This window comes from Blennius ocellaris (assembly GCF_963422515.1).
Source record: "Blennius ocellaris genome assembly, chromosome: 3".
Classification (NCBI taxonomy): domain Eukaryota; kingdom Metazoa; phylum Chordata; class Actinopteri; order Blenniiformes; family Blenniidae; genus Blennius; species Blennius ocellaris.
In genome coordinates, this window is record NC_137652.1 from 25,969,118 (window position 1) to 25,994,746 (window position 25,629).

Below are 25,629 nucleotides of genomic sequence, written 5' to 3' on the forward strand. Positions count from 1 at the left end.
ACACACACACACACACACACACACACACACACACACACAGTTGTTGTGCTTGTCTAAACAGAGACCTAACTGAAAGATATCGCATACGTTCCACATAATAAAAACAATGCATCACACAGTTATTATGGGCTATAAAATGAATGAGAATATGATATTTACATCATGATTTATGTCATTAATTTAACTCCCTCAAAGATAACATACAGGCTAATGGACGTTCCCTCTGAGTATTTATGAACATTCCTCCCCCCCGGTGGTTAAAAACAAGCTGCAGGAGTTTACACGTGTCCAAGCAATAAAAAAAAGAACAGGAACAACTCGTAAAAATAATAGATGAATTGCCTTTGACTGCTCCTGTAAGAGACGCCAGCAGGCCGACATGCAGATTCACCCCGAACCTCCGAAATGGTACATCCAAGTGGAATGGAGCCATTGTTAATGTCATTTGTTCCAGCTCTGATTTTCCTGCATTTGTAGGCCAGAGTGTCGTGTGGGAGGTCGCACTGTTGGTCATTGATGTTGTTTGTGTGTTAGCTGCCAATAGAGTAAATAGGGGAAAAAAAAGAAGAAAAAAACACTTGCAGTCCCATAAATTGCTTTTTTCCCCCCCAGATGTCTGGTCTTTATCAGATAGTGCCTTTGTCTTTGAACAATAACTGCTGGAAATACTTAATATAGTTAAAATAATAAAATAAAAGACAAACAAACTACCAAACATGTCATGATGACACAATTATTGTTTTGGAGTTGAACAGCAGCAGCAGGGAGTTTCAATGTTCTCCCTGTGCATGCTTGAGCTTTCTCTTCTCTTATAGTCCAAAGGATTTAAGTAACTTTTAACAAGCAACCCTGATCGAGATGAAGCGATAAAGAATAGATGCCGCAGGTTATGAAACTATAAACCTTTCTAAACACATTCTGAGATTTTATTGAGGAAAATAATCTATATAATTACCCCTTTAGCAATGACCATATGAGATAACTTCTGCATTTCTTCTCAACTAAATCAGTCATAGCTATGCCGAACCAGGATGCAACATTTGTTAGTAGTAACTCATGACTCACCGCTGGGTTTCACACTGAAAACGAAGTTGAGAATCCACACATCTTAACAGTTGGGGGATTACAGGTTTAGTTGTGAGGTGAGAAACTCATTTTCCTGAAGGGCCACATGACAAATGAGCACTGCCATTGAGAGCTGAGACTTAAGTTGACTTGGGTTTTGCTAAATGAGAATTATCTCGTCATAATAAGCTCTTTTTTTTTAACATAATTTCTATGAGCTAGACATTTAATGAACAATTTCAGTTCATCAAATAAAAGGCTTTTTTTCATTAACTATCCATTTTTTTTCACCACTGTGAAACATCAGGTTTGTCAGCTCTGGTTTAATTAATCTCACAAGCTTACAATTTGAGATTATGCTACATCATTACAGTTTTGTGCTAAAGCCATCAAAAATGAAAATGTAGATTTCAGTCGAGTAATTTTATTTCATATTTGTTCATGAAAACACACACAAAAAAAAGTCGCTGAAGTTTTGATTCTGAATAAAATACAGGTAACTGATCATACAAGTGAATATTTCCCTCTTTAAAGACCTTCTTTTGTTGTGCATTATTAATTTGTAGCTGGCCGACACTGGATGGTTTTGACTATTTGAAAAGCTGACAATTCTGATATTTAGAATTTTAGAAACTCCCAGAAAGCAGAGAAATACAACTTTGCATATAAGTGGCCCAATAACTTCCTCTGTAAGACTATTCAGACATTAAAAAAAACAAAAAACTAAGTTTTTCAGTTCTGTTAAAAACACAGAGGAACTGCCAGATGTTTAAAGATTGAAGTGAAGAGTCCATCATAGAACACTTTCCAATTCTAATTCCATAAAATTAATGGATCCAGTCAGTTTCGGGGGAAAAAAGAAGTAATAAGATAATTCAAGTTCGCGCTTGTTGAGTTTCTTGAAGTTTTCTCAGAACGTTGTCCGTTTTCTGAGTTTTGAGCTCGTCAAGTTTCTGCTCACCTCATGATCACACCATGTCCAGAATCACACTGCCCCCTTCAGGCAAGGCTATAACACTGGCCAATTCGATCCATTATCTACAAACATTAACAGTCTGACCAAATAACCCCCCCCCCTGCACCACCACATTAATCAACTCCTAATTAGATATTACTCGACCCAGTAAATAGTCAGTGGCCTTTTCATGTTTCAGTAACAAGTCAGCTGAGAGATGAATACAAAAAAAACAGTAATAATTGGAGTTTTCTCACAGCTCTGCAGCAACACAACGAGCTGCTCATATTGCTCAGACTGCCTCCAGTGTCACGTTTCTACACCAGCTTGCAGTTAAAGACCTTCAAATTGTAGGTATCATGGCGGGGTACTCTGGTGCCCTGATGTCCTGGGGATTTCATTTTTATGTCGGATATCTAAGCAAACTTCACAAAATCTGAAACAACTTTTATTTCCAACAAACGCAGTCCTGTTTAGTCATTACATTATTTGCGGCAGTATTCAACATTTCCTAAGACGTTTCTCATGTTCCTTCAGTAATGGCTTTTTATGAAGCTTCATATCATGTGATCGTTATTGGTGTTATTACATTTAAAATGGCCAAAATTGTTATTTCCCATTAGGACATTGTTTACTACAAGGTTCTTCCATGTGTGTTGACTTAATAAACCATTGAACCACTGACAGGTTTAACTTCTTTACACTTCCAATTCACCAGACGACCTTGAGTCCACCGACTCCACTCTGCTGATAATCCTACAAGTGCCTTATCCTATAAAAAGGTGAATAATTCTGCTACATATTGCATCATGTTTATAGATCTTCTCAGTGTTTCTTCAGTGGACAGTTTTATTTTATTTATTTCTTTAAAACAACTTGTCACACACTCAATTTGACAATAGAAAAAGAAAAGAAAAAAGAAAAGAAAATCAAGCACACTGAGGTTTTCCCAGCTTTTTAACTAGGCTTTCATTCACATTTGTTAATAAATTAATAATCTATTCATTAGCCCTGTAACTCCAAACAAACCTCAGAGGAAACAAACAAAAACAAAAGAATCCCCGCCCACAGAGTTCAGACCCAGGTTTCCAGCATCCCACTCACCACCACTTTCCTGAGCTAATGGAGGAACCGACGCGAAGTCGATGTGGCGTCTAATAAAAAACCCCGTCCGAGGCGGAGTGCATCACAGTAACTGGTTGGAGATTTAGCGGCGAGCGTTTCGATCGTCGTCAGAACTTCCCACAAGTGGCATCAGCGCAGTTTAACGTCCAAACGCGCGCGGAATCGCGAAGATCACGGGGACGTTGAAGCTCTGACGAGTTTGGTTTGGTTGATTTTCTTCAAATTAGATTTGATCGAATTCAGTTAACGACACATTGACTCTCAAACAAAATCCTGCGCGGACAGGCACGACGAGTCCCACACATCATTAAGACTTTCACCAAAACCAAAAACAGTTGAGCTGACCTCAATAAATTACAAATGTATAAAAATGTCTCCTCCTATTCCGACAATTTTCTTAGACAAAGACTTTGTTAAGGAGTCCTGGAAAGCTGATTGGCTGATGAGGTGGTGGCATGTGACGTGGCTCTGTGTGGAACTCACGAGTTAGCTCGAGGCTAACCCGGGGGGTGGGGGGGTGGGGTGGTGTTAGCTCCAGCGGGCGGAGGCGCGACGTGAAGGGCGCCTCATGTGCGCCGGGCCTTCGGCCTCTTGGCCAGACGTTTGGCGTCGTCCAGAGCGGCGCCGTCGCCGCCGGCCTGCGCCATGCTCCTCACGCCCTGGATTCGGTTCGCCAGCTGCAACAGGAGGGGGATCACCTGGAAGAGGTCGGAGGGGGGGGGGGGGGCGTCAACAACAAGAAGTCAACTGAGGAAAGACGAGACAGAGAAACGGCGACGGCCCCGTTTGGACGGGTGGCGACTCTTAAAGGCGCCGTGACAAGAAAATCACCTTTCATTGTTTAAAACATGTACCGGCGAGAACATTTAAAGACACTCGCTCATCCGTATAATTCCAACAGGCTTATTCTCACGACACCGTGTACCTTCTCGTGGTTGTACGCCGCCAGCAGGAGCAGCAGAGTGAGCGGCAGAGCGATGTAGGAGCCCTGGGCCACGTCCTGGTCAGGCACTTTGCGCTGTGGGAAGAAAAGCACACAGGCGCACTATTACATGGCAATTCCAGACAATAAAGAGAGTTTATAATAGAAAAGGGCCAATTTTCTTTAAGATTGTACGCTTTGACCATACAATTAACCCTAAAATCTCTGAAGAAGCAGCGGCGGTTGCATTTATGGCTCCAAGTTCTTCCTTTTTCAGACGATCCATGTTGAGATCCAGACAGTTTTCAATTCAGGACATTAGAAAAAAAAAACAACAACAACTTCATACAGTAAATCTGGGACTATTTGCCAGTGTTCGTCCAATCAGATTTCTCACTCTGCCGTATTTAGTAACGGTAAATGTTCCCAGCAGGCGTCAATAAGGTTATCGGCCGGCCTCAGCCAGGCTCCGACAAAGGCCAACAAAATACAAGATTGTCATCTGCCCGTCACAATTGTTGCTTGTTATTGCAGAAACTGCTGCAGAAGAGTTTTCTATTAAAAAAAAAGTAAATAGAGTCGTGTGTCTGGATGTTTTTTTCTCTCACAGATTGAGTTGATATTTTAAAGGGCCTTTTCCCGGCATTTAGAGGAAATACTGATAAAAAAAAAAATAAAAAAAAAAAGAACAGATCATAATTTTGAGTTTAATGGAAATGTAATGTCACGACAGTTGAACACTATATAAAGACTTCCTACATGCATCCAGCGCGAGAAGTGTTGTGCTTTTTATTTTCTATTAACATTTTGGCTCGCTGTCACACAGAGTTGGGAGGGAGCAGCGTCGTTCAATCGGTCGTCCTCCTCCTCTGCGGAATCCCCTGCAGGTATCAGATTAAAAACACTGGACGGAATCACGACGACAGTGACCTTTAGCCACCAAAGCCAAATCCCTTGGCGAGTGGACGTGTGCGCCAGAAATTTAAAGAATTCCTCTGGGCCAGTTTGGAGAGCTCATGTTGACGTGATCAAAGTGACTCGCGATCGCGTGTCACAGAAACCCCATCGTGATCGGGACTGAATCTGTGGGATCATCGAACGCTTTCAACAAGCTACGTGCTCCGCAGATGAATGGAGAGGTGTGTGTGTGTCTGTGTGTGTGTGTTTATGTGTGTGTGTGTGTGTGTCTTACGGTGGGGTTGAAGGGGAGCGTGATGTGCTTGTGGTATCCGCTGGAGGTGAAGGAGACCTGCGGCAGAGTGAAGTCGTACTGGGAGCGGGACAGCGTGGAGTAGAGCATCAACACGTAGCTCTGGAGGAGGAAGAGCAACAGGCTGAATCAACTATTAACGCTCTGCAAACCCACCTTTTTTTTTTTAATGGACAAATCAGACACAAAAAATTTAAAAATCACAGAGAACAACAAACTGCACAAGAAACGAGTGAAAGAAAAAAAGAAGAGTTTGTGTAAAGAGGAAGATCTGTGATGTCATCGATGCCAAATCCAAAAATGTTACGGATTAAAGGGTACATTGAGATATTCAAGATGTTTTCAAGTGAAAACGTAAAACTTTTGTAGTATTTTGGGGTCCGTTTCCATGACGATGGTGCTCGGAGCTACTGACAACTTTTCTGAAACGCTGCTCCAGCGCACCATGGAGTATCATGACTCTCAGTCCTTATTCTCACGGGAGTTTAATGCTTGATAGTCAATGTAACAACGACACAAATTCATCATCTGTCTAAACAAATGTCCGCATTCTCCCATTGTTTATCTTTACCTCGTTTTCAAAATGTTGCCCTGAAGCTTTTCCAGCACCAAAAACTAATAACGTGTTTTCACTTGAAACACTGTCGTATAAATGGGGCCTCAGATTAATTCAACAATTAAGTATTTGTTTGCATAAGGACAAGAATGCAGCATCAAATCACACATTTTAACACTTCGATCCTGAGCTAGAATTTGTTTTTGGGATATTTTGAACGTGAAGGTGTGAATCTGTGAACGTTCAATGTGTTTATATTGAACATTCAGACTAAACACATTTTCTGCAAACTTGACAGTTTGTTTTGTAAACAAGAGTGCGACGCCATTTTACGGGGCCGGAGTTGCGCCGCCTTACCTCTCCATCTCTGTCCAGAGGAGGGAAGTGGAAGAAGAGCGACTGTCCCAGAGAGGCGCTGTTGATGGGATTGTCCAAGTTGTCGCTCCTGTAAAGCTTCACCTGGACAAACAAAGAGGCGAGAGTTTGTCTGTTTGCCGGACCTTTTGCCTCAGCTGTGTCGTCACCGAGACGGACAGAGTGCAGGGGGTAGGACGCCCTACCGACAGCGTTGGGAGATGCTCCGGGGACGTGATGATGTTTCCACTGAGGTCGAACTGATTGATCTGCCTGAAGGCAATGATGTTGACCCCTTCAATGTCACTGCTGCCGACCTGCCAGCAAACACACGCACACACACACACTCCGCTGTAAGACGGCGCCTCGTTCTTGTGACCAACACACACAGAAAGTGAGGCTTTTGTTAGGAGTCACACGGTGCGATAATAACAGAGAATTAAGTGGATTTAAGGCATTTTCAGGCCTGCGAGAGAGATTAGAAGGAAACTGCTCTTTTCATACAAGCTGAATATATGAAGTGAGAGGTTTAAACTCTGGCCATGGGATTATGACTGCTTTTGTTCGGCGTGCAGAGAGGGCCCATGTGATGAGGCTGCAGATAAACTGCAATCACAGGGTTCCCACAGTTACTTTAACAATTCAATTACAAAAGTTTTACATTCTCTCGTCTTCAGTTTGACTTGATGGTACGGGTGAAAAAAGTAGGACACTGAAGTGGCGTTCAAAACACTGTTGACCTTCAGGAAAATGGTTCATTCAGAGACTTCAGATCTGGAGCCGTGAGCTCTGAAAGTCAAAGTCAACATTGAACTCCCACCCCGAGGTGCAGAGGCAGCGTGGATGAAAACGGAGTTTTGAAGCGCTGCCATGTGAAGCCAGGCTGATGTTGGACACACGAGGGACGAGGTCATGAATTCAACCTTATATCATCAGATATTTCCAAGTACAAGACGAGTCATCAGACTTTTTTTTTGTTAATAGTTGCAGATCAAGAGACACATAGAAAATCAGCACATAAACTCAAATAAAAAAAACAACTGTGAAATGAAATGTTATCTCTTAAGTCTTTCGAGCTGCAGACGGCCGAGACGCGACGACCTTTGCCACACAGTGAAAAATGTCTCGCGCAGAAAACCACATCCAGAAAATGTGTCTGTAAATATGAAACCCCAAGATCGACTCTGTATTTATCTCACTTTGAATGAGCCGGACCTGTGAAACGGTGCCATAAAACCCTTTAAATTGAAACTTAAAAATTGTACCTTATTGTGGTGCAGGTTCAAATGGTTTAGAAATGGGATGTCAGTCAAGATTACATGCATGTGAAGGGAGGCCAGCGAATACTTTCGGCAATACAGTAAATTAAAAACGGCAAACAAACGTGTGAAATGTGTTGTATTTGATTGAATGATTGTACCTGGACGGCTCTGTGCTGCGGCAGCGCCCGCTCGATGTGGTCGTTCCCTTCGGCTCGCAGCTGAATCAGATACTTGCATCCCGGCTGCGGGAGAGCGTCACATCGTTCGGTTAATTCATCGGCAGACACCAAGCATTGCATCGCTTTTCTTTGAAACCCGGCGCGGCGCGTCGGCGTCGTACCAGCAGCCCCCTCAGCCTGAAGCGGCCCTCCTCGTCCGTGACGGTGTCCTCGCTGTAGAGGCTGCAGTCTCCCTGACCCACCGCCTCCACCGCCACGTCCCGCTCGGCGTCGCCGCTCAGCGACTGCACCGCCCCGTAGCAGCTGAGGGGGGGGGAAGCGGACGGCACGTAAGTACAGGCTGCGTGACGCACAAACTGCACAGGGCAGCGCCCTTCCATTTACAGCGGCGCACCTGTACGCCGTCTTAATGCCGGTGATGTCGATGCTCAGGTTCTGCCCTTCCTCCACTGTGATCATCTGAGAGGCCGGCTCGAAGCGGAACTCCTTCATCATGGGTTTGAAGTAGTACTGACCCGGGCTCTGAGGAGGCAAACGCAGCAATTACATCAAATGTGGCTGCAGTTTGTGGAGGATGCAGCAGCGGGAGAGAACTGGAGGACAGGTTTATAGCTGTAGGAGTGCAAACAACACGACCTATTGTCCCTCAGTTAAAGCACACCACTGACACGTTCGGATCCATCTCCCCGAGTCATGTTCAGGTCAGCAGCTGCACGACTGACTTTATTTGATTTTTTATTTTTAACGCAGAACAGGTGAGGACCGGGGTCATTACAATTACAAATAAAATTATGCTGGTGCCACCAAGCAAAACAAAAGTACAGGTGGACGACAAAGTCTAACACACCGCTCTGCTTTCTTCTTTGGAATCAAGTTTATAATGTGTTTCTTTTACAAAGACCTTCAGGAGGTTTCCCAAGGCAGAGACAAAAGAGATATCCAGTGCTCGACACACACAAAAAAAAAAATGAAAATCTTCTGCAGAAACAGTTGAACGCTCTGGAAAAACACAGCCATCTTGATTTCTGAGTTGGGGTCATAAAGAACTCTTCCAGCAGAAATCCTGCCAGAGTTAATAAAGTTCAGACAATTTAAGAAGACTTCAAAACATCACTCTAAAGCATCTTATTAGAAACAACAGTGAACCCTAAATAATATCAGACCATTTGGTAAAACGTTGTTGAGGCTGCAGCTGGATGCACCCAGACTGAAGAATCTGTTCAGGTTTGAATGGTCCTCTGTGAGGACGGCGGTGGGACGACGCGGTCTGAAATGACTCAAAGTGGCTCACAACTCTGCATGAAGCAGATTTCTTACCAGGTTGTTGAAGGTGAGGAGTCCGGAGTCCTGAGTCAGGAGGTTGGAACGAAACTGTCCTCCGCTCAGAGACAGCAGGACGCCGGACAGAGGCAGGCCGTCCTCCGATTTGATCTACGGCACACAAACACATGCGGCGAGTTCATTTGGCTGGATTAGAGCAGAAAGCAAAGACATTCAAAGATGTGATGAAGGAGAGTGAGCGCAGAGAAATCTGTGAAATCACCGGGTTGCGATGCAAATCATTTCGGTGGAATCAGAGTGAACGTGGAGCTCAGAGTCTTTTGCTTTCCCGGAGGACACACAAGTGAAGGATAAACAAGGGCACGCCACTCTTTTACAGCCGTTCATCAAACAGTGGGAGAGCGAAGCTCTCGCTCATCGCTTGTGCTGCAGGTAATTGCGGACTCTTTTCACAAAAGGCGCTACAAAGATTTATCAAAAAGAAACAAAGAAAAAAAAAAAAAAACCTCTTTCAACTACCGACGAGTGATCTTTTTCTTTTAATTACATTTTTCTGAGCGACACAGGAGAAGTGTTTTGGATCTCGTGGTTCCATCAGCGGTAAACGTTTGATTGGAAGGCGTGGAAGTGTTTCCTGTGGCGTGAGGCAGGACGAGGCGAGCGGCGGAGGCGCGTGTACCTTGAAGGTGACGCCGGCCAGAGCGAACGCCTTGAAGTCTCCCTGCGTTCCCTCCACCGGGCTCAGGACGAAGCCCTCCTTGCTGGCGCTGATGTCGTACTGCCGGTCGCTGTGGAGCGGCCCCACGCTGCCGGGAAGGAAGGAAAGAAAAGTGAGGCGCGTCTACGCAACATCAAATGAATCCGTCGTCGTGTTGACGCCCGTTTTCCTGATGTGATTCTGCCACACGTGTGCGATGCAGAGCGCCACAGGAAATCTCTACTTCCTGTGGCCGTAATACTCAATAAAGCCTCCCTGTAAACTGCGTTGCCGTTTAATGTCACCATTTGTGGGCCGATATCCGTCACTGTAAAGACTCTGCATATTCATATTACATTTTATACCTTCTTATTTGATATTCAAGTATTTCTTTCTGTTCAAGTATTTCTGTGTGGAGCAAAGATTGAAAAGAATTCCCTTCTGGGATTATTCAGCATTTCTATTCCATTTCTATTGTACTAACACTTCATGCATGCTTGTTTCATGTCAAAGAGTTTGAACTCAGAGATTAAAAAAAGCATCAATTTGTAATTCAGTTTGAACACAAGCTTAAAATAACTTAAATTAAATATTTTAATAAAAGTAAAAAAATAAAAATCCTTCCTCTCTGCATTTCTAGTGACGCCTGCAAATCAGTTTGACTCGACTGTAGCCTCCATTTTGCACATTAAGATTATTACACATAATTATTTGGATCTTTAATTGCTCTTTCTTCACAAACTACACAATCTATTTTATTGAGAAAGTTTTAAGAAAATCTGACGATTATTCCCCAAACTGTAATTATTTGATGCATTTTACTGGATCATCAACTTCAATTTCGAGTCAGATTGGTTTTTAGTTAATCTTACAGGAGGATTATGAAATACCTGGATGTGTTGATGTTCTTGAGTATTTCTGATAACGACACGATTTGAAGATGATGTTAAAGACTTTGCGCTTTGAGATTTGTTCGTCCAAACACCAGTGCTCTGTCTCTTGCCGCTGACGTACATCAGGCCGTGTGTTTTCAAAAAAAAAAAAAAAAGTTTGATAACGTTGTTGTTGTTGTTTTTCAGAGGGGTCCAACATAAGACCTGTGGGTCACAAACAGCGATCCGGCCCGCCAAACTATGAAGCGAAATGTTATAAAAACTTTTTTTTTTCAAAAAGTGTAAAAAGAAAAGGATTAAAAAAGTAAAGAGAGAAAACAACACAACATTGAGATAATAGTGACGCTGCCATGAAAGATAGCAAACTCGTATTAGCCTCAAAGCCATGACGTCAGGGTGAGTTTACAAAAACACCCATAATGCAACAGTTGTATTGGACATTCTTTTTGTATAACATCAGAAGGTTTCATTCAAATTGGCTTGACGTTGAGCCCATAGTGATTGTTTGCTTTTGCAAAAAAGTATAGACATTTTCATCGCGTATACTTTGAAGAAAAACTTCTACATTTAAAAAGTATCATGGCGCTACTCCTCTGGTCCGCGACACTCAAAATGAAATTGGGCTATTTGTGGCCCCTGAAGCAAAATGTTTGACACCCCTGGTATAGAGGACACCAGAAATATTTCAGTTATTTCATAGAAAATTACAAGACAAGGAAGCGCTGTGAGTCTGCACTGATGTTTTTGGTGTAAAATGTAAATATACTGCCGTGTTTCTCGGAGTGAACGTGCTGATTTATCAGAACAGGACAAGCAGAGGGGCTTTCAGAAAACTGCACCTCCCCCCTGTTGATCGTAATGTCCCGCTTTTGTCAGCACAGCGGCCCGCCATCAGGGCTTCCTGGCCTTTTTTTAACAGATCGGAGCGGTCATCGATTCACCCTGAGCTTTCCCCGACTGTGACACGCCAAAATACCTGCTGGGGTAAAAGCCAATGACGGCGCTCGCCTGCTGCTCTGGAGTCTGCGTGTTGGTCATGTTGGATGGCGCATTAGCGTGCCAACCTTTATACACACACATTAATAATGCGACTTGAAGCTGAAACAGATACAGAAATTGAAGGCAGCGACAGGGAAGCGAAGAAAAGACCCCGCAACAAACAAAGTCATTGAGGTTTATCCTTTGGGCCCCATAAAGTTTTACTGCCCGGCAATTCATCCAACAGTTATTTCAGGCTGGATTAAGGCCGGCAGTGGTGGCTAACTAGCCATGACTGCCATGAAGATCATTTCCTGGACTCGCTGGTCATGAAAAGATAATTACATTTAAGCTAGAGATTCAATATTGACGCCGACTCACAGCTGCGATGCATTCATAGACTTTTCAGTTAACGTTGTGCTAAACAAGGGGTGTCAAACGTAAGGCCCGAGGCCCAAAACTGACACGCACAAGGCTTCGATCTTCAGCCTGCCAAACCGCAAAGCAAATTGTAAAGCACTGAAAACTTTGGGTTTTTTTTTTATTACATTTCTTAAGAATAACAGACACAACGCGACCCTGAGATATAGGTGACGCTGCCATGAAATATAGCAAACTAACATTAGACTCAAAGCCATGACGTCAGGATGAGTTTTTAAAAACACGCAGGATGCAACAGCCATATCAGATGATTTTTTGGGTATTTTAATGTATTTAGCACCAGAAGTTGTTTTTATTACAATTGGCTTTATGTTGTGATTGTAGTCATTTTCAGCCGCAATTGAGCAAATCATCATCAAATAGTGCCTCAGACCTTGGTGTTTATATATACTACCTCCTTTCGACTTTTCCGTTATACCTTGTTTTTGCACCACTTATCAAAAAGAAAAACATCCTAGTCCCCTAAAATGTGTTTTTTCTTAAAGTACTTGGGAATCAAGTGTGTCTGACATTTAGAAAAACTTGAAAATGTAAATGTAAAAGTTATTATGACACTATTTCACCACTCCAACCCACTCGAGATGAAGTCAGGCTGTATGTGAACCAAAATGTGTTTAACACCCCTGAGCTCCACTAAAAACACAGAATGAGACTCTTTATCGCCGGGTTCTTCTACCTGTATGCTCCCATCTCGTTAGTGGCCACGGTGATGAGCGGTGCTGCGGCTCCTTTCTCGCTGATGGAGATCTCCACGCCCTGCAGCTCCGGCGACACTTGACCCTCCAAGAAGAGACCTGCCCGTCCCACGATGTCCACCAGGCGACCCGGACACGATTCTGTTGGCAAAGAGGCCAAGTTTATTTGAGGCTGGTTTGCGTGTTGCAACGTCCACATCGCATCGATTCTCTTCCAGCAGAAGGAAATAAAAGAAGGTTCGTACCTCCGGTGATGGTTGCCTCCACTTCAGGAGGATAAAACAGCAGCTCTTTGGAGGAGGGAGTCACTGTGATTTTCTCACCAGCCCTGAAAGGTTAAAAACACTCAATACGAACTTGATTTTAAAGTAGAGCTGCACAATGTTTCCCAAATCTATTATTACAAAATCACCAGACATCAAAAACTGACTGAACAATACTACATTATTTTTTCATACACCGTGATCTGAAACATTAACATGATAAAAGTGTGATTCATGGTAATTATCTAATGGTGGTGTAAATTAAGGGAAAGTGAACGAGAACTGTTACTGAGAGGAACAAATCTCAAAACACAAAGATGTTGACATTGTTGTCTTAAGAGCTTGTATTCATCGCAAACCAAATTGTTATCACATTATTGAACATATTTATCTCATATAGAGCAGCCCGGGCTCAAAGGTGCAACATGTAACTTTTTTTTTTAAGTAAAATTAAAATCGCCTTAAATAGTCAGCAGAACGAGACAAAGTCCCATGTATCACCAAAAATGCTTTCCACCAGTTGCAGTTCAAATTTGCACCACAAGATGGTGTATTGAGTCAAATAAAATATACACCAGGAGGAGTACCGAACACAGTGGTGTAGTTTACGTTGTTGTAAAGTTTAAAGGTAAATCCAAGTCCACTATAAACAGTTTAAGGTGACTGACCCTTGAAGCAAAGCATCAATGTTTAAATTTGTAATGATCGTTAATATTGTGTTCCTCATAACATGATGCCTGTGTAATTAAAGAAGGTGGCAGGTGAAACATTTGGCTCCTCATAAAGCGAAGCAAGACAAATTCACCACCAGAGTGAACCGACTTCTCTAAACAGCCTTGACGTCTTTGTAATACGGACCGTGCCCAGTAGGAGAACTCGTAGTGGAAGGGGCCAGTCAGCTCATCCGCTCTCTCTTGAACCGGCGGACTGTCGTCTTTGGCGGCGCCTTCCTCCTCTGCCGCACGGCGCTCTCGTTCCTGCCGCCGCAGCTGGATTTCTTGCAGCTGCTGCTCCTGCCTCTGTTCCTCCAGGCTGCGGAGAGGCCCCAGCACCAGCGCCGGCTCGCTCTCGATGGACGACCTGACCGCAAAAACCAGGATTAAACAAACGTCGCATTACGTGCAGTAACGTGGGTACTGCCAACGACTCCACTGGAACAGCAAATAGCATTTCAACACGTATTGTTCAGAAATTCAGCTCTCTTAATTCTAAAGCTACGTATTGTTATGGTATTTTAAAGCGGATGCATTAAAGTGATATGTCCTGACCCCAAAGAAAAATCACAGAAAAAAAAGAATTGAATGCCTCTTCCCCCCCCGCCCCCCCGAGTCCAAGGAGGATTTATTACAGACTAAAAAAGCGGCAGCTAAAATTCCCACACCGGGTCTGTGTGAGCGACCTCTAGCCGGGCCGAGTCTTAATTACTTGATTGTGACGGTGACGTCCAGGATCTTGTCAGTGGTGATGAGCCCCGTCATGTGATGCCGCACTGCAGTGAGGGTCAGGATACTGGGGGCAGATCTGTAGCAGAGGGGTTAAAAACACTCATTAAATGAAATATGCACAAGCAAATAAAAGCAACACGAGTGCCGGATTTCATCACTTACGTATCGTAGGTGTAGAAGTCTTGCTCGAACTGGTGGCAGGAGCGAGGGGTGACTTTGTAAATACCTGGACAAGCCGTTTTCACTTGATTAATTACTTTGTTCCAGTTTTATATTTAGGAGAGTCCGACGGACCTTTTGGCTCAAAACACTGCACTGTAAGTATGCTCGGGGGAACAGTTGGAGCTCGGTGATATTTTCTCAATATGCTAATCGAGACTATGTTTAGCAAATGGGAGGTCAGGAGGACGGAGCTCACCAGGCTTGGAGAGGCAGAAGCGGTTGACTCCCTTCGATAGATTGTACACGCCGACGTTCTCGGGTGTGCTGCCATCTTGGAAGAATTCCTGCGCCAGTGATACAAAATTGATTAGAAAAGCTGCCGTCGCATATGCTTAATGCAAATCTGTCCCGAGTGCCACCATCTGCCCGTAAAGTTACTGGGAACTCACCAGAGTGATGGCGTGAGAGAGGGAGCAGCGGAGGATGTAGCCAATCTGCCTGAACTCCACGCCCAAGACATCCGAGTCCAGAACCTCCACCTCCGTGGATTTGTGCTTCCAGCACCACTCCTCGTGGGAAATACTCACTGAACGAGATGCAGAGATGACAGCAAGCAGCAAGTAATTAGCGCAGACTTTAAACCCACAGCAGCACATAAACAAGAGACTTGAAAAGATAAAACATGTCACACTAGATAAAGTGGAAACATCTCAGAGGCTGTGATCAGATAGGCTCCAATACCTCCGCGGAGGCATCTTCTAATTATCTAATCTTCAAACAAACGCTTAAGAAAGTAAACTTCTTGCTCTATTTTGGCATGGCATCACTATAAACTGGGTAAATAAGCCTCAAAGATGCTGTGTGAGCACAGAGCTCGGAGGCACGCTAACAGATTGTTTGTATTGAACTGGGAGTGAGATGGATGCAGCACCAGAAGCTACAGAAACACAGGCTGAATGATGGCGCGCCTCCTCAAAGCGGCTACTGTGGAGCAGATATGATTGAAAGCTGGTGATTACAAACTGATTCCTCTGCAATAATTACAGGATTATGAATGTGCTCTTTGAGCGGACCTGCACATGGAATAGAGGAAATCGATTATATAGAGTGATTTGCAAAGTTGCATGAAAACTTGCATGCTGATGTTGCACTTACGTGCTTCTAAAAACATTTGATTTGCACAATTATTGATGATAAAAGAGAGTGTGTGTGTGTGTGTGTGTTTTTGCTGATCCATTTTTACAGACATTGCAACTTGCGCCGTGGTTCTGGCTCTGGATGCACTTCCTGGATTCAAACCACGACACGACAACGATTGCAAGTGAAAAGGCCAAACTTTCATGTTTTGGGTGTGGATCACATCATGACTGGGCTGCACGGCGGTGTGGTGGTCGACACTCCAATTCCAGTTAAGGTTGTGCAAGGGGATCGTTTTGAGGAGCCTCCATGTTCTGCCTGTGCATGTGTGAGTTTCCTCATACAGCTCAGTGATTCTAAACAGCCTGTTGCTGTAAATGTGAGTGTGGCTGTTTGTATTTACATATGACACCAACCTTTATATTTTCCTGGCAGAACATTGTCAAAAGAGAAGCTGAGGATGTCGCTGCCGCCGGACAGAGCCACCGTCTTCCTCTCTCCCTGCCGGTTGACCGGCTGCAGAGTCACGGAGAGGTCATCACAGGAGGCTGGAGGCCAATAAAAAAAACTAAGTTAATTCAGGGGGACAGTGTTTGTCGAGATTGAAAATTTTTTTTGGGTGTGAGGTGTGTGTGAATCATGAGGATATTACCTAGACAATAGACCTTTCCAGAAACAGAAGCCATGAACTGGGTGAAAAGCAGGTCTGTGAGGGGCCGATCGACAAGCGAGACGTCCAGGGCCTGAGGCTGCAGAGCCAGGCCGGCTTTCACCTCTGCCTCGGGGAGAGAAACCTGAACACATGAAAGAAAGAGCAAAGTTTTCTTACACAAGGACAGGCTTTTCCTCTGAGTGCTGGAAAAGCACTCAACTATATCCTGTACTGAAGACACGGCTCTGTCTGGGAACTCAGAAATTTACCAAATCAAAGCATCAGAAGTTAAAGTTCAGTGTCGTCAGTTAACTGAAGCCTCAAAGTAGAAAATTCAGATTCAAGAACTTTTCTTCAAATTTTTGAAAAGTGACAACAGTTTGTGAATGAGACATTAACAATTCAAAGAATCTCGCTCAAAGGACTGGCTTTAATTGAAACATTATAAATGAAATGTTTTAATATATCCATTAATATTGATTTAAGTAAGGACAGACAAACTCAACTCTGCTGCTCATCCCATAAAGGCCCACTATTTACAAATGTAGTGCCTTGTAAAACAAAAATGTTTCCCAGAAACACTGCTTCAGTAAACAAGTAGTTTACAAATCGTCTTACATTGTGTGTGTGTGCACAATGACCTCAGAGGCCAAGCAGGTAAAGTAAAAACAAAGTTCTCCTGCAGTCTTACTTGGACGCTGTAGTCTCCAGGTTTGGCCTGGAAGCAGAAAGCCCCCTGAGGGTCTGAATCGACAGCCAGACTGGAAGCCTTCTCCTGGCCCCGGTGTGTCAGGGTGACCTTGTAGCGACCCTGCTGCTTCATACCTTCAGGCAGATGGCTGACCGAGATCTGACCACACACACTGAACCTGCGTCGGGTGAACAGCCCAGAGGTTTGTTAGCAGAGTGAAGCACGCCACACTTCTGGCTTGCGTGTGCAAACATGGCGAGTACCCTGCAGTGATGATGTCGGGGAGCTGAGGCGTGTTGGGGGCGATCTTCACCGTGATCGGCTCGAAGAACATGAGCTCCTTGTTGACGCGGATGGTGTAGGTGCCGGCTGTCATGTTCTCCAGCCGGAAAGACCCGTCCTCTTTGCTGACGACTACAAGGAGGAGAAGGTTAAATTCCACACATTAAAGCCACAATGAAGCAGAATTTCAAGATCATTTTACTGCTAGTCACAACAGGTGCTTACAAAGAAAACGCAAATCCTATTTAACGACTCGCAACATGTTGCAATGGAAGAGGAAAAAAAAAAAGTTAATCAACTATCTGAACAGCTACATGTTGTGACTCAAGTGAGTGGAAATACCCATAGGAGAGACGAAAATCAGTGTATCATAAAAAAACAGCAGCAAATCAAAGGCCGTGGTCACACTGCAATGTCTTCAAGTGCAAACAAAAAGCTTTTGTTGTGTTTTGGTTGTCGGTTTACACGACGACTGTGGTCAGAGCCACTGAAAACACAACTTTTTGAAAGCAGCTCTTAAAGGTGTACAGGAGGATGTTATACTTCCGGGTGGATCATCAAGACTATTGGTCCTCCCAATTGTCAATCATTCTGGTGACGTAAGGCCGTCGTACGTGCTCGTCCCCAGGTAGCGTGGATCTATTAGTTTTCACTTTCTGCGCATGCGCGCTTTCAGGTATGTGGTGAGCTACGCTTTCAGCGAGCTCGCAGTTCTCACCGGGTACTTTGAAAATGGCAGAGGGTCGCAAGAGAAAAAGCCTTACATTCAGGTCCACATAGTTTTTTTTTAAACAAACGAAAACCCTCTGATCCTATTTAAACCTGCTGATGGAGCTGAGGTGAGGCACTGTTTCGACAAGAGGTCTGAACACGTTGACATTGTGTCCTAAAATCCCTTCTCTAGAACGACACACTGCTTGGATTCACGGTACCTTTGATTTGGTTGTTGAGGGAGACGGTGGCGTCGGGCACGCCCTCGCCACCGTCACTGTTAAGAACTCGGCCCGTCACGGAGAAGCCCATCACACGGAAGATAGGCTGCAGGAAGAAGAAAACAAAACAAAAACTGGACGTCACACTGCAATACCGTGCAGAAAACATCTTCACATTCGCAAGATGATGCCATTTGTTACAACACTAAAGATATAAACGAAACTTTACCTCCAGTATGAGGCTGTTGTGCTCCACCTTGAAATTCATTCTCGAAGGGGCGACATCAAACGTGATCCTCTCTCCTCTGTAGAAAGGTACCTGAAGGGAACGAGTTCACAAAGGCAGCATTAGACATAAAAATAACTCCTGTTACATGAAAGAGGAGGCAGGAAGAGAAAATAACACCCAAAAGCTGCTTTTCATTGTGGGGAAGCCACAGGAAACTAAACGTTGCTTTTAATCCGAAATATTCATCAAACAACAAAATAAGGTTACAGAAAACGATGACAAGGTCACATTTTCCACTTGAATAATAGTAAATATATTTCCATTTATATAGTTTACAAAACGTTTTTGTTAAATAAAATCAGACAAAAACTACACAACTAAAGAAGTTCCCAAGAAAGAAATCAAATTACTATATTGATGATATGACGGGAAAACGTTCACATGCTGCCGATCTGCTTGTGGCCGAAAGTCAAAGTACTTTATGAATGTAGTTATAAAAAAAAAAAAGATCTATCAGTGTCGTGATGTCGGCACTCCGGCCTCGCCCAGAGATTATCCCCAGATCTTGAGTGTGTTTGTCAATCTGCGTTACGCCTCGTGACCAAGTGACCATGATGTGGAGATAAAGGAGATAAAGGAGATAAAGACGTTGGATAGGTGAATGAGATGAACACTGATAAAAACTTCATCTGTGGACGTTTGTGAGAAACACTGCAGCCTCGTCTCTGGAAAGCAGGAGTCAGGCAGCAGAATCTCAGTCCCCTGAAGATTTCAGAAAATCCTACCTGAGGCTTTAAAGCTGAGTCCGGCAATTCTGAAATGGTTGATGGACTCAATCCCACCAAACCTTCGGACGTGACCAGTGAAAACTGAGAGTAAAATAGCTCGAGATAATACTTCCCGGGCTTCTAGAGAACATAGAAGCCGGTTCACATGTGTACCGTCGTGACATTCTCAATCGTCCGGCATCAGTTCTCTCGTTTGTTTCAATATATGTCCAATTTCAGCAGAATTTCTCTTCTCTTGCCTTTCACTTTGAAAAACAACACATCAAAACTATCCAGTCACATAACTCCATCACTGCAGACTGTTTAAAATGGGTAGAAATCTCAAAAAAGAGAAGTTAAAAAAAAAAGAAAATTCAATGGATCTCTGTGCACACTTATGGATTCCCAGTACAATCGACTATTTGCACCGAGTTAACGTTATCTTAGAAAGGAGGCAGACAATCATAAAGCCATAAAACAGAAATAAATCCACACATCCGAGTACAAGAGGGTTGAAATTCATTCCAAAATGTACCTGGAGCCACTGAAGGGACATTATAACTGGGCTGATGTGATATCTGTAGTTAAAAAGACTTGTTCCGGACAAACGAGGTCTCGCCATGAGAATATTTTGATGAAAGTTTGAGAGCTGCGAGGGAAACTTTGTTGTGCTTGGTGCTGCAGAAACTCACCACAGTGTACTCGCCGCTGGCCAGCGAGGGGAAGATGAAGCTGCCGTCCTCTCTGGACAGAGAGCTGCACAGATACATCAGGGAGCTGTCCCCAGAATCCGCTCCTTCCACCGGTGATGTGTTGCAGCCACTGATGTCCTGGAAGTCGCAGCCACGAATCAACAATCGGGATCAGAAAAAACGCCACGCTGATTCATCGCTGCGTCAGACCTGCAAACAGCACTCTGGTGCAGTTTGTCCACAGTTGTGCTGAACGCAGCGGCGCAGAGCTGCATGTGGACCAAACACTGGAGTATCATCGCAATGTATCCTGACTGATGTGCATGACGGAGGAATTCTCTCGCTGTTGTGACGCCTTCATACATTTTATGGGCCGACAGTGAGTTAGAAAAAAAATTTATTCCACCAGAATGTTACAAAATTCAGTAGATTCAGCTGGTTCACAGCATTTCTTCTCATCAATAAGTGAGTGGATCCTATTCAGTATAAAAAATGACAATCAATTACCGCCCACAGCCTTTATGTGTGGTATTGGGAACGGTTCCATGGAGGTTATGTTTTCCCCCGAATCATAACCTTTGATCACAGTTTAATAGATTAACTGCCCAGAATAGAAAAGTGAAATTTCAAACCACCCAATTTGATCTTTAATGGGCCACACTGGTAAAACAGTAGCATAAAAAAAACCTTTAAAGGGTTTTCTGTGTTGTGGTGCAGAGCATAGGTAAAGAAAACATCTATACGTTTGCAAAAATAATAGAACATGACAACAATCTCAACATAAAACCAATTTTAATTAAACCTCCTGGCCCAAAATATAGTGAAATGTCCAAAAATACTTCTCTTGTCGTCGCTTCATTATGGTTATTTTTACAAACTCACCCTGACATCATGGCTTAGAGACCAATGCTACTTTACTATGTTTCCTGGCAGCGTCGCTGATATCTCAACTTAGGCCAGTGTGTTGTTGTGTCGTTACTATTAAGAAATTTGTTAAAAGAAATCAATGTTTTCTTTGAAATCTTTTGCTATTTGCTTGGTAGTTTGGCCGGTTTGGCACCCCTGCTCTACAATTATTAAAGAATAAACAAGACAAACGCAAAGTATTGCAACAAGCTGCCAACAGGTCGTCAATGTGGCTCCATTACAAAATGTTCTGAGACCAGCACAAAGAGAATTTGATCTCAATGCTTGTAAAAATATAAAATGATGCCTTTTTTTTCTCTCCATACCTCTCTCTTGACTGTGGCTGAGTACAGTAGGAAGGTGACCTCCTTCATGGGCTCTCCATCACTGCGGACCTCCCCTGAGACGTCGTAACCTCCAACCACCAGATGCTCGGCGGCCGGGGCGTTGGCGGTGGAGACGTGCACAGAGGTGGCGCTCTGCGGAGACACGGCAAAGGTCGCAACACAAGTTACAGCCGGGGACGCAAAAAATGGTCCTGTCAGGCGCGCTGTGATTACTGCTGAAGATCATTAGTCACAACCCCGCTAACCTGACAGGGAACCTTATCAGCTGAGCAAGTCGATGAATAATGAAGTTTTCTGCCCTCAGGTGACACAGAATTAAAAAAAAAAAGGACCTTGGTTATCACACATTTGGCACAGCATTAACGATATCACGAGAAGTGTGACCACACACTACTCAGCATGTTAATGCTTTGTTAAGGAGCCTGACTGCCATTGAACTGCAGTAATTACACAGGGGCTGATCCGTCACACCTCTGCTGGATGTTTCTACCCACTGGAAAGATATTTCTTTCTCTCCTTCGCTACCTGTGGTACTCACATGGGAGGTATGGCTTGTTAAAGTGTTTTCCTGGTGCTAATTAGATATTATAACCATTCTCGCAGTGGAAAAGTACCACATAAGTGAAATCCATTGACAAATCCATTACTCTTGTTTACTCCCAGAGAGCAAAAAGAGACGTGTTGGTTATTGGTGACTGTGAGGCTCCGTTCACACTGCAGGTCTTGATACTCAATTCAGCTTTTTTTTACTGGGATCTGATTTTTTCTTTTTTGCGTGATCATTTCAAACTGGGCCTGCTGCGTCAATGTGATTGCACCGGATGTTTCCGGACCCCAGAGCGCAGAAGATGAAATGCCAGATTTGATGGTTCCCAGCCCAAACAGCATAAACATAGACACCTGAATAAAAATCAGCCCGAATCTCAGCCTGTGTAGGAATAATACTAAAAATCATAAAACTATATGTTTAATAAAGAACACGCCATAAACACACAAACGCATGAAATAAACAAAGGTAAAAGGTAAGAGAGCTTGGCTCTCCAATTGGGGGATACGGTCATATCTGGCAACCCTATTCAGTCGGTGCCGATTCATTTTCCAGTGGTTGTTAAATACGAGTCGATAAAATCTTGACAACATGATGAAGGAAAAGAAGAAGGAGACAAAGGTAAAAAAAAAAAAAAAAAAGAGCAGAGCTTTTAACATTCTGGCGGAGCCGCTCTCTCCGGCGCTTGTCCGTGATGTCAGGCACGCGTCAATGACGACGCACGAGACCCCACGTTTAATAAAACCATAAAAGAGATGATGGATGGAAGGAACCGGTGCTTAAAAAGAAGTTAGTTTGGTTTGAAAAGGCCGTCTGGATGATGAAGCAAACATTCTCTGCATCAATTCCTCACTGGCTTCAGAAACTCAATGACACAACAACCGACCTGCTCCAGAGTCCAGGAGGGATGAGAAGCTGAGATGATGTAACTCCCAGGCAGCACTTTGGAGAACATATATCTATATGAACAAGGGAGGGAAACAATTATGAAACCTTTTAACACGAGTTCACAGCAGAAACACCAGCCGGAGGTGTTACTTACTTTCCTCCGGGCTGAGTGACGACGCTCTGGAGTTTCTCTTCTGCTCCCGTTCGGCTCAGCTTGATTTCCACTCCTGCTGGACCCAGGAGATGACCTTTACTCAGGACCTGGACGCCACATAGAATACGAGATACGAGGAGATTAGAACACTGCATTAATTCAGCTCCAAAAGCTTTATCACCGAGGTCCGGTTTACACAACAATATTTCAAGTGAGGACACGTGATTTTCACATTTCTGTTTCAGCAAAGTTTCTTGTTTACACGCCAACATTTCTGACTTTTCCTCGAAAACGGCAGAAACGCTGAAATTATTATTATTATTATTTCATGTTGGACCACTAGTGGGCGATGTCATATACTATAAAACGTCTAAATCCCAGGAGAATATGGACTGGAATTCATGACACTCTGTAACATTGTTACCGCCCATCTTTTGCGTATGTGAAGAACTATTGACTTTGGTCATGGTGCGCATTAGCAGCATTACAGACATTTTGCATGTCCCCCCCGTTTCCACTGCGTCGGGGCATTTTTAAAAAAAGTTGTGTTTTCAGTGGCCCCAAGCACTTTTCCATTTTCACTTCAAATCGTTGTCGTGTGAACAGGGCCTTATAAACAGCAAGTTGACCCTCAGTCACTGACCTTTAGTTTAATGATGAGAAAAAATGATTTTAGATAGATTACATCCTCATTGTCATTGCACATTACTGTATAGTGAAGAAAATTGACTTCTTGCGTCTCAACCCAACGATTTAACAATGAACTCACCGATCCCGAGACTGAGAAACCCGTGAAGACAAAGTTGATATCTTCCTCTTTGGTGCAGATGTCACTGACTCCATCCACGTGGAGGTCGACGCTGGTCGGCTCTGAAAAGAGGCAGCAGAAGGTAGAATATAACTTCTATATCAGGCCGGGCTAATACATTGTGTTTTGAGGATGAATTTGTAAATAACTCACCGAAACTCCACCCGAGTGGAGGCTCAATCTTCAGGACAAAGTCTCCCTGCGGAAATAGACCCGCCAAAACATTACAACCAATGCCAGAGGAAAACAAGGCGCAGTGTTTCAACGAGAGATTCTCATACCTTGTCATAAAGAGGGATCATGAAGTATCCGTTGATTGGAGCGCAGTCCGTTTGGTATTTTAATGAACCTTGCTTGGTGTACAGTTTAATCTGTGCATAACAGAGGACACAAAGAAATCAACAGGGTTCCTAAAAATGCTTCCACTTAAGTCGTTACAGTGATCAAAATGAATAAAAGTGGCTTATTCTCAAATCCTCACACTGGCTCCTCAAGTTGATTTTGTATGGTTGAACATCATTAGTGAGTTACCTTAACTCACATCTGAAGGTAAAGGTTTTTAAGAGATGTTCAAAATGTCTTTTTGTTCAGCTTTACATCGTTTTATTCATGGAGGTTCCATCCTGATCCTAGCTCCTTTCTGGTGTATTTGATGTATTAATTTTTTCCCACCTGTATTTTACCAGGGGGGTCAGTTCAGAATCAGCTGTAATTTACCGAGAGGCAAAGAAAAATATCGAAACAAATGTATACGTGCATACAGTAAAACAGTGTTACAAGAACTTAAAAGAAAGAAAGTGGTATTTACAGTGTTTACACATTACAAAAGAAATCGATAAAAGCTAAAAACAAGTGCAGTTTTCCTTGTTGTGAAAGAGGAAAGTGTAATAAATGTAAGGCACGTTGAAGGTCTGCAACAGATGCTTCAAGTCTATTTGCAGCAGCAAACTGAAATAAGGTGGGACTGTAGTATAGAGGACTTTTCGAAACAAGAAATGAAAACAGTGAGTTTGTCGGAGTGCCATGAGGAGTGGACACCACTGTTGTAACTCATTATTAATGTGGTGATTGTCACTGGAGTTTGTTCGGGTTATATATTTCATCATAAGAATTTGATAGACCCTTCAATGCGAGTTCAATTTAATAGAATATAAATACTTTAACAATCCCAAGAAACGATGCGTGAACTTTAATGTGTTTATTATACAGTCACAAGTTAGGATATTTACTGGAATAGAATTTGCAGTCAGTCAAGAATTGGGTTAGTACTACCATTGGGACACACTGTCTCTCTGAATTAGTTCGTTTCACGAGATTAGGAAAACAAATGGCTAATCCCAGTCTGTGAATGAGTAAGGATTAAGACTGCTGGAAACCACTTAGCGTCTTCCTCAACAACTCTGACAGCTATCGGGATTAAGAGTAAAGGCCACGTGGAATATATACGTACCGTACGTAACCATGTAAAGCTGAATGTTTAATATTTATAGACACACTCGGAAGCGTGGTTTCAACATTCTAAAAATGTACTCTACGAGTTGAATATATTGCCTCTGAACGTCTCCATATACACTCGAGCGAGGACGTCGCCAACGGTGGGACAATATTAGGTGGAAAAAGGTCGATATCACGAGAGTTTCATTCAAACTTTGATGGCTTAATCATGTAACCTTCCCCTGACTGTCAGTGGAGCTAACTGTTAGCCACCTGCTAACGCGCTAGCCGTGGCTATCTCACCTCGATCAGAGAGTAATTAATTTCCACGTCGGATTTCACGAATCCGCCACATGCCACCACGATGTCCTCGGAAGACGCCGCCAGTAGCTGAGAGTAGACGAGACAGAATAAAAGCCAAAAGGCTCCTGGGTCCGCTCGGATGGTGATTCTCAACATTTTGGACCGACTGGGCTGAGTGGGCTGAGCGGCACGCTGCTTCCGGTTCAGGCCCGGAGGGCTGCAGCCAGCGACCCCTGGCGGTTTGGAGGAGATTAGCTTTCATCCTTCCAACCTCTAATATTAAGACGGGGGGGAAAAACATCTAAATCCATCTTCTATACAAATTATTCATTATTATTATTTATGAATAATTTGGAGATGATCATAGTTGTGATTAT

At 43.5% G+C, this 25,629-nt stretch overlaps 1 protein-coding gene across 1 annotated transcript; it reads right to left on the bottom strand.

Moving 5' to 3' along the window:
- Nucleotides 1–2,413: 2,413 nt before the first annotated feature.
- On the bottom strand, nucleotides 2,414–25,427 carry nomo (nodal modulator). Its single transcript, XM_080520738.1, has 31 exons — nucleotides 25,253–25,427; nucleotides 23,797–23,886; nucleotides 23,669–23,714; nucleotides 23,477–23,577; nucleotides 22,708–22,814; nucleotides 22,552–22,624; nucleotides 21,098–21,250; nucleotides 19,866–20,003; nucleotides 18,407–18,496; nucleotides 18,178–18,283; nucleotides 17,227–17,377; nucleotides 16,964–17,141; nucleotides 16,273–16,414; nucleotides 16,037–16,168; nucleotides 14,933–15,069; nucleotides 14,740–14,827; nucleotides 14,484–14,547; nucleotides 14,302–14,397; nucleotides 13,735–13,956; nucleotides 12,859–12,941; nucleotides 12,595–12,754; nucleotides 9,589–9,715; nucleotides 8,946–9,059; nucleotides 8,023–8,150; nucleotides 7,790–7,931; nucleotides 7,608–7,691; nucleotides 6,394–6,504; nucleotides 6,191–6,292; nucleotides 5,260–5,379; nucleotides 4,071–4,163; nucleotides 2,414–3,843 (listed from the first exon to the last, which is right to left on the bottom strand). Exons 1-31 carry the CDS (start codon nucleotides 25,406–25,408, stop codon nucleotides 3,712–3,714), a joined length of 3,666 nt encoding a protein of 1,221 aa, XP_080376864.1. The 5' UTR covers nucleotides 25,409–25,427; the 3' UTR covers nucleotides 2,414–3,711.
- Nucleotides 25,428–25,629: the final 202 nt, after the last annotated feature.